Below are 9,998 nucleotides of genomic sequence, written 5' to 3'. Positions count from 1 at the left end.
CATGTGCATGATTATCAAAATTCAGTTATCAGTTTCAAGTTAGGCCAGGTTTACTCCATCTTTTTTTTTTCTTAAGTAAAGTCAACTTTTTGATTTAAGGCACCAAGTTTACTCACTTTTTTAAGTAAAGTAATAATGACTTTTTACAATGTATGAAATAAAGTGTATAGGGTCAAAATCCAGTCATTTAAAAAAGGATTATGAATTTCACGTTAGGATGAAAGGTTTCTATTTGCACCATGTCCATCATGTGAATTCACTGCATTGACCAATAGAAAGTTGCTGTTTCAGAGCAATTCTGTGTGAGCTGACTTATTCCATTATTTTGATCATTAAATTTCATTAAAATGTTTTTTTTTTTTTTTTTGTCATGTCATAACCATATATCAATATGGCGTGCATTTGAAGGGCATAAACCAGTTGTTGCTTAGTAACCGGTGTGATTTGTTTATTCATAAATACTGTATATCTGGATCATGTATGCTGTAAATAAGATTGAATTTCTCTATCGGAGTGTTTGGGGGGGAAGGTGCTTGTTCAAGATTAAGGTTATAATTAAAGTTTGCTTGTTTTTTATGTTCTGTGAGTGTCTTATTTGTTGTTGTCTCTGTTTTGTGTGGGAGTGTGTGAAAGTTTTGTTCTGTTTATTCAAAATAAAACCCAATTAAATCTAATTTTAAAGTGGCAAATGTATGAAACTATTACATTCAGTGAAAAAAAAAATCTGAAATTATGAGAATTTGATAAATTTTAACTTGTTTGTTTTTTGTTGATTTTACAATTGTTGTGCCTCTAAACTTAACCAGGCACTAGGAAGATTGTACAAATGAACCACCAATTGGCCAAAACATCAAACAAACTACACATTTCCATAATGCATTTCTGTTCATTCAGCAGAATCTGATAAGAGCCATATTTTTTTCTGAGAAAATGACAGTTATACTCATCAAAGCTATTTATTTTATTTTAATCATAAGGTCTTGCCCCATTATCAAATACTAGAACCTTTTAATAAATGTCAGCCATATACTGCACTGTAAAAAGCGATTAGTTACTTAAAGCGAGTAAACCAATTGCCTAAAAAGAGACAAGTTGACTTCACAAAAAGAACTGTTAAGTTGACTTAATTTATATAATTATGCAAATGTACTAACTTAAAAAAAAATAACTAATTACTTTTTCCAATACACATTTATTATACTTGTTTTTTTCCAGCTTTTCTGTATCTAATGAAAGCAAATAACATAAATATGCTCTTAAAGGGCACTATTTTGACGATCCAGGCGCAAAAGCTGTTTAACATTCATTTACTTTTATAAAGCAAAACACAAATTATTTATTAGTCAATGTAAAGTATTTCTTTTTTTTTTTTTTGACATAGTAGCCAATCCTAATACCAGATCGTGATAACATCACAAACAAAAAAAAATAAATTATACTGCAGAAGCCTATAGCACAGCCTACCTGTTAATTAAATTTAACGTCAGGGTAAATAATAGATTTTAGGATATTCTGCTTTAAAATAACTTCATACACAGCCAAATTGAAAGTGTTAATTTTATTCTCAAAGTGTGAAAATGAATTCATTCTGTTTTTATATAGTTCAATTTATAACTGAAATAGTTATATTTTTACAATTAGTGTTAACGCTGTTTTCCACTCCCTTTCATATTTGCATGGAGTAAATATGTTAAAACTACACTTTAAAACTACACTTTGTGTTTATATCTTAACACTGAGTGTCCTTAATACTTATAGTGTTCATACATGTCTAGGTTTATATTTAAATGTATTTTAACCATAAGATTATTTGTTGCATTATGAGTGTGCGCGTTGATCATTTAAAAAAATGGTTTGAAGAATGTAACGTTAGCTGTGCTATAATGTTAAATGGTAATGCGGTCATGCTGCGTTGTACTGTTCATGTCAACTATAAAAAAATATCTGTGATATATAATAGAATGCTAAACTTAAGTTAAACTAAAACGTGTTTCATTTATTGTCATAATTTCAAGCACATGTTGGCTAGCCACTCCAACAGAAAACACAATGACAGTTCAAACTGTAAACGGGAAACAATTCAACCAGTTAAATGAATCATTACCGCAAATTTCTCATAACATATTCTCAAATACCAAAACCTGAATCAAATATAAAAACTCTTTTAAAGGTTTGACTTTACATTTATTTTCCCACTAACCAACTCTTGGCTCTAGTTGATGTGTGTTTAAATTGATAAGTGGTAAGAACTCAACCTGGTTAATGTAGGAATGTATTGAATATTTGTGGTTAAATAAATTTTATACCTGTTTGAAAACTGCACTCCTGTGCCGTCCGCCATTGATTAATAACGTGAAGTGACCAGAAATGAAACTAGGTCTTTTCTAGTGTCAAATATGTCAATTCTGAAGGTGTTTGTGTCATTTAAATTAACATCACCAATAACACTTTTTAACTCAAAAAATTTGAAACCTTAATAACACTGGAAATTTTGCTGTGCGGTGTTGAAATGTAAATGAAAAACTGAATTGTAATACTAATATTGAGCTATCAAAGTTGGGAGGGAGCACATCACAAACTCATTTTAGTGACTGACTCGTAGAAAATTTTATTGAAGCTAAAATAATCATAAAATGATGTAAAGCACAACCGCGGCATGTTCCTGAAAGTCAAGGAAATTTAACAGTTTTTTGTCTGGGAATAGATGTTTTAACTACATCTAGTTTTACATTAGTTTCATTCATTAAGTCGAAGTACACCATTATACAGATAACCTCTTCAAAATATTTACACATTCCTCAATGTCCGACAGATGGCAGTGTTTACATGTAAAAAAAAAAACTCAATACACTCAAACACATTTGAAGTTGTACGTTTTATTTCACCTTCATGGTTATATATACACTGACAGAAACATACGCAAGAGAAACACCACTTAAATCAGCGTTTAATCTGCAATTTCACAGGGACAAATAGGTAGACCTACCAAATTTCAAACTAAGGCTGAAGGGACGAAAAGAAAGACCATATAAAACATACAAGTACAAAATAAAGACAAAAACTCATCGTAACGTATGACCCGAAGTGTAATGGAATTTTCAAGGCTGAGCTGTTGCCATAGAGCCTTTTGGCGCGAGGGAAGCAGCGCCACAAAAGGGGAAATTAAAAGTAGACCATCTTTTGTCATTTCCCTCGAGCTTCATTCTTCCACTCAGCCTGGTTCTCTAAAGCGCTCGCTAATCGCCGGCTTCAGTTCTCCACAAAGCCAGAAGACTTACAACGAGCAGAAACTGACCCGGTTTAGAGGCTTGGAATGACTAGTTAGTTCATACAATTACGTTTCAAATAGATGCATATATAATGTATATGTACACAATACAAAACAACCTTCACAGACTTTGACTTAACACTGCGAACAGGCTTGCTGTGTTTTTGTCTTGTTTTCCAGATACTAACACCAAAACATACATTGAGAAGGAAATTTTAAGTAATAGTTAACCAAAAAAATAAACGTCGTCGTTGAAAAAAATACATTAATCATATTCGCCCCATCCTTTTGATGCGAGCAACGGGAGTCTGTCGTAAATACAAACATTTATATGTTTGATTTTATAGTAAAATCTTGCTGTAAATTTATATTTTTATTTGACTTTGTTGTAACATTTTGGAATTTTAACCCTCACAACACTTTTAACCATCCACTTGTTCCCGTTTAAGTTACTGTTGAATACAAAGGATGATATTTTGAAGAATGTTGGGGGAGAAAAACAACTATTGATTTACATATTTTAGTTTCGACTATGGAAGTCAATGGATGTTTTTTCCCAACATACTTCAGTATACCTTCCTTTGTGTTCAACAGAAGAAACAGATGCATAGTAAGAGTATGGCAAGGAAATATTTTGTTTTCTCCTTCATTTTTCTTTAAATTCACCATTAGGCTGATTAACCCGATTATTACTTTTTAGAGTGAAAAAAAAAAAATAATAATAATAGGCAAAACAAAAAGAATACAATTGGCCAAAGCTGTGGATCTAAAATAATGTATTTTGTTTGACATAAATTTTAATTTCACTTCTTAGGACCTCACCGAATCAGTAGTGGGTAGACCATTTTGAGGGATGTAAATAATAACAATGGTATTTATGTATTTGCTGTTTTATATCTTCATTTCCAAATCTTATTAGAATCCAGAAAGGTCCATATTGACACTTTTTTTAGCAGCCATGTTAACATTAGTTACAACCGAATCGCCTCTTACAATTCAGAAATAGTTAAGACAAGCAGGAACTGTTCATGGATTAATGACATCTCCATACTGAAACGGTCAGTTAATTTGGTTTTGCCTGTATGTTTTTTTTTTACTCTCAAAAGTGCCAACAGTTGTTGCGAAACCCTTTTTGTGACACCATTATGAACATCTTAATTGTATAAAAAAAGATATAGTCACCAACAGGAAGATCACCTTTACGTATTTGGAGTTTTAACAATATGGATACTTGTACCAGAAAACAAGACAAAGCAGTAACAAATTTATTATTTGCAGTGCAGCATATTAAACATTTGATTCTTTTTTTAATAGTACATATATGGGAATTTCCTTAAATGGACATCAAATCAAGTTTTTCTCATTGCGATATTGCAGTGCAGCCCCGGAATCTTGCAATTATGACTGTCACTTTCGTGCCATGGCAGTTTTTTGGCCCACATGACGCTATTATCTATGTTAGTGTTAATGAACAGGCTTGGAGAGGCTTCCAGTCGGAAACACTGAAGTCTAGTGTGCTATAAAATCGCTGAAGAATTCAATTCTGGCTATGCCAAGATATAATCAGGTCACATAACCGAGGAAGTTTTACGAATTCTTATCTGCCTCGAAAATTCATGAAGTTGCAGGACAGAACGGCAACATCCTGTGAGGTGGATGCGAGTGTAAAGAAAAAGGTGAAATGTTAGAGGATGATTTTCAGCATGACAACACTCATACACACAAATCATATGGCTTGGCTGCAGCGGGGTGGGCGGAGCCTGACACAATGGTGGTTGTTTGATTGGTTGGTTGACTGATTGACAGTTTACTCCAGGGACTGCAGCATGAGGAGCTGCTTGAGCACCTTCGTCTGGCTGGTTTCTCTGATCTCTCCTGCTAGAAACATCTCGTCCACCACCGTATACACCTGAAACACATCCACAATACTTCTTAATAGCAGTTCACATATAGGGCCGCTGTTTTCAACTAAAAACTTGCTGCTTCGTGCATTTTTTACATGTGTTTGCACTCAAAAATATTTTTGTTAGTTGAGCTAAATCAATTCTTAAGTTTTTTGAGAGAAAAATTAATTGCTTTAGTTCCAATCCACTTTAATTTGCAAAAACAATTAAGTTAACTTAATCAATGTATGTTTGTCAACATGACTCAATTTTTGGGATATTTCTTGACTATAACGCAGTTCTACACAAACTTAAACTTCAAAAACATTCATTCGTTCATTCATTAATTTTCTTGTCGGCTTAGTCCCTTTATTTATCTGGGGTCGCCACAGCGGAATGAACCGCCAACTTATCCAGCACATTTTTACACACCAGATGCCCTTCCGGCCGCAACCCATCTCTGGGAATTTCAAAAACATTATTTTGTGAAAATAAAAATTGTGTGTGTTTGTATGCGTGTTAAAAGGTATGTATGCGTGTATGTTAATTAGGTTAACTAGGCAGGTTAGGGTAATTAGCCAAGTTATTGTATAACAATGGTTCTGTAGACTATCGTAAAAAAAAAAAAATTACCTTTAAGGGGCTAATAATTTTGTCCTTAAAATGGTGTTTAAAAATTAAAAATGGCTTTTATTCTAGCCGAAATAAAACAAGAAAGACCTTTTCCAGAAGAAAAAATATAATCAGACATATTGTGAAAGTTTCCTTGCTCTGTTAAACATCATTTGGGAAATATTTAAAAAAAGAAAAAAAAATTCAAAGGGGGCTAATAATTCTGACTTCAACCGTATATGTTTTTGCTTTTATATATTGAATTGATCTTTTTAACTGCCTTCTAATAAGTTTCATAGTATATTCTTGCTGACTCTCTAAACATGTTTTTTTTTATTCATTTATTTTTGACAAAATGAATGGCATACTAAACATGAGCTCACATATTGACAACAATAACAATATTTTAGTCGATAATAAATATTTCACATGCCTTAGTAAAACAATGATCAGACTTATTTTGGGATAGTGTAAAACACTAACTACACTGTAAAACTCAACAGTCAACTTTAGCAAATGAAATGAGTGTAGGTAACTCAAAATCTACTGAAAGTTAATTCTACTCATTTGAAAAAAAGTTTTGATCTCAGTGTTGAAGGTAATAAAGATAATTAAATACCTCATTACTTCAACTTAAATGGATTAAGCTTACAGTAATCAAATAGATTAGTTTTTAACTCAAATTGTTTGTTGCAATCGGTTTCCTCAAATGGTTTGAGTTGCCTAAACTTATTGGGTTTTACAATACTCAGCTAATTTAAGTTCTCTTCATTAGTTGGGTTTTACCGTTCTCAAATTGCTTCATTTACTCAAATAAATTAAGTTCACAGTACTCATTAGGATTAGTTTTTGAATTTAAATTTGTTGAAGCCGTTTTTTTTTTCAAACGGGTTGAGTTGCCTTAACTTTTTGGGTTTTACAATTTAGGGCCACACAGAATCTGCAGACAATGTTTTTGCTATTTCACCGCAGAATAAAAAAATTATAATTAAATAAATAATAATAATGTATTTGTAAGTAAAGTAACTAAAAACTGAATATATGAAATAAAAAAAAACTTTTTAACTTTTATTGAATGTTTACAATGCAAATCCAATTTGATCCACTTATTTGGTAAACAAAGCAAGATTCTCATGATATATCTATTCAAAGACAGAAAATGTATTTTTACAAACTCTACTGTAAATAAATCATATGAACATTTTAATATTGGTCAATAATATCACTGAAATTAGATTAAAAAACTGAATAGTAAATAAATAGACTTGATGGGCTATAAATCTGTGGAAATCTGCAAATTTCTGGCCGCGCAGATCCCTTCTTGTCCTAGTAATAACTAATAATTTAATGCATCAAATAAAATAAACATATACAAATGCATAGTTGCATAAATATACCATAATATAAAAGATCTCTAATGCTACCAAATAATATCTCATTCCAACTAAAACTCGTTTAATTTCTTAATGATGAAAAAGGTGATTAAAATTACTTTAAAAAATAATAAGATGTATTTTGTACATACAAACAGTGTTCCATTTCAATAAAATCAAATATTTCCAATTATTATTCGACATATCAAGCTTTATATGCTAATATATACACGTCTCATTAGTGTGTGTTTGGTGTGGGCCGCACTGTGCGGTGTTCACACAGTAGGCAGCATCAAAAATACATCAGGTAATTAGCAGAGCAGAAATCAAATGCCATTATCTTTGTCACCTTTTTTTTTTCTATAATTACTTCTGCTTTTCCTTCAGCCTTTCTCTCTCCTGCACTGAATGGATTTGGATGCTCTTAATTGTATGACTGTTGTAATTATGCATAAAAACACCTGTTGCCATGGAGCTGCATTGCTGCTGAAACGGAGAGCTAATTACATCTTTTTCTAGTTTTTGCTGCTTGTGCGGTTTTTTGTTTGTTTTTGGCCAATGAAGCTTTTCTCTCCTTTTACTGAAACATTTTATGGACAGAAATAACCAAGCATTTATCTTAACGAAATGCTTCTAAATGGGTAAATCAAGTCATGCTGCATGACTTCAGGAAAATGAGCACTTATTCAACAAGGACACGTGCATGTACAAGATAGGACTGCACAATATATCGTTTCAGCATCAAGAGCGCAAAGTGTGAACATGCAATAGTCCCATCGCAGGATCAGCAATATCAAGTTGGGATTATAGTTGATCAAGATCACAATTTCAGAAGGAGATTTTTGGGGTCATTGCAAAGTTTAACATAAGATATAGTGAAAGATATTTATTTGAATGTGCTTTTAAGACCCAAGACCTATTTTATATATTAAATGAAGACTCTACAATATACAATGTTCTTTTATATATTATTATTGCTTTTCTGTACCTCAATACTGTTACATCTGTTCAATTATATTGTATTTTATGCAGATACTCCTCTACAAAATAATCCCAAACAGTGTGAAACAAGATATTCGATCCAAATAGAGTTATAAGTAGGCCCACACAGAATCTGCACTGCAAAAATCCACAGATTTCCAGATTTTTAGCCCATCATTGAGGATATTTATTCACTTGTGTAAATGTGTGGAAATTTATATTTATTCAGTTTTTAAATACATTTAATTTATATAACTGACTAATATGAAAGTGTGGATCTAGATGGATTTCCATTATAAAAAATTCATAATAATTAAAAAGGTACTATTTTTTTATTTCATATATAATTTTTTGTTACAATACTCCCAAAATAATTCTCCTAAATTCTCAGCAGAAATAGCAAAAATTGTCCACAGATTCTGTCCGGCCCCAGTCAAAAGTCTTGTTGTGAAATTATATTTATATCGCAATGCCAGACTGTGTCCAATATAGTGCAGCCTTAGTACAAGACTAATGTTATAAATACGTTACCCTGGTACAAGACTAATGTAATAACGCGGTTTTTCAATTAAAGGGCACCTATGGTGAAAAATCTACTTTTCAAGCTGTTTGGACAGACATGTGTGTAGGTATAGTGTATAGACTGTCATATTGGGGTGATATACACACACACAGTTCTTTTTTTTTTCAATTTAACAACATAAAAACAGTGGATCAATTGGAGCGGTTTTCAGAGCAACTGCAACGTAGGAGTGTGATCCCCCCACCCACCAATATTGATTGACAGGCGCGTCAACACAGATCCTTAAGCAGGTCGCACACCAGAAGCGCCGCTCGGCGTCGCGACACGGCGCGTACATGACAGTTTAAAGTATCACACACCAGACGCGCACATTCGAATGATTTTTAACATGAAACTAATCAGATGGCGCTCTGTGGCGCGGCTGAAAAATGAACTGCGTCCTGAGCCGTCGCCGGGCGCCGCCGACAGCCGCCGACTTGCGGCGCCGGTGTGTATCCTGATAGAAACCTATGATTAGAATTCTAAAATACATGGCGCTGCGTGGCGCTGCGGCGCTTCTGGTGTGCGACCTACTTTAGTTTGTTGTTATGGGTCCACCATTTTCATCGTGTGAGTCAAAGCGATACCACCAAAGGAACACCCTTGCTCTATTTTTAGATGTAAGGCTCATTGGGCTCAACACAAGATTAATTTTCTCCACATTATCGCTTTAATCGGAATTATTGTTTGTACCTTTTGGTAGATTTGCAAATGTGTACTTTTCATTGCGTCTACCTTTAACTTCAGCTGGTCGCATCACAGAAGCTCCCTGTGATCTTAACTAGGTGCAGCTGGAAAAGTGCAAGCGCGTTGCCTTATGTGCGAGTCTCTCCATTGGAAATAAAATAACAAACTTGCCTGCAGGTCGCACACCAGAAGCGCCTCTTTGCGTGACGCGGCGCATTTCGGAGTTATGGGCGTGGGTTTCTGTCTGGGTGCATGCGGCAGAACTTCGGGTCGGCGGCTGGGCGCCGTTGTGTTGGCCTGGTGGAGGCCTGTATTTGGAGTACCGGAATGCATGGCGCTGCGTGGCGCGACGACTCAGGACACTTCATGTTTCTGCCGCTCCACTGACAATGTCTGGTGTGCCGTGTCGCAGCTTTGAGCGGCGCATCAAGTGCCTCAGTCAAAGTTAATTCAGTGTGCGTGATTTAGGGCTGGGTAAAATTTTCGATACGATACCCTGAATTCGATACCGGTTCCAAACGATACTTTTATCGATACTTTTATTTTAAGAAATATATTTTAACAAGATTAATTAATTCATAATCTCTGAGAAACTTTGGTTTTATTTTTTCAGGATGTTTGGGACACTTTTT

At 33.8% G+C, this 9,998-nt stretch overlaps 1 protein-coding gene across 1 annotated transcript in view; it reads right to left on the bottom strand.

Moving 5' to 3' along the window:
• Positions 1-2,856: 2,856 nt before the first annotated feature.
• ap2s1 (adaptor related protein complex 2 subunit sigma 1) overlaps positions 2,857-9,998 on the bottom strand; it is a 32,329-nt gene continuing 25,187 nt past the window's right edge. The window contains exon 5 of the mRNA NM_213155.2: positions 2,857-5,177. Coding sequence (NP_998320.1) covers positions 5,076-5,177 — 102 coding nt within the window. The 3' untranslated portion in view covers positions 2,857-5,075. The remainder of the gene's footprint in view (positions 5,178-9,998) is intronic.

The sequence above is a fragment of the Danio rerio genome, chromosome 15, assembly GCF_052040795.2.
Source record: "Danio rerio strain M-AB ecotype USA chromosome 15, GRCz13ab, whole genome shotgun sequence".
In the NCBI taxonomy this organism is placed as follows: Eukaryota; Metazoa; Chordata; class Actinopteri; order Cypriniformes; family Danionidae; genus Danio; species Danio rerio.
Note: the sequence above shows the minus strand (reverse complement) of the source record. Positions and strands in the feature narration are given on the sequence as shown.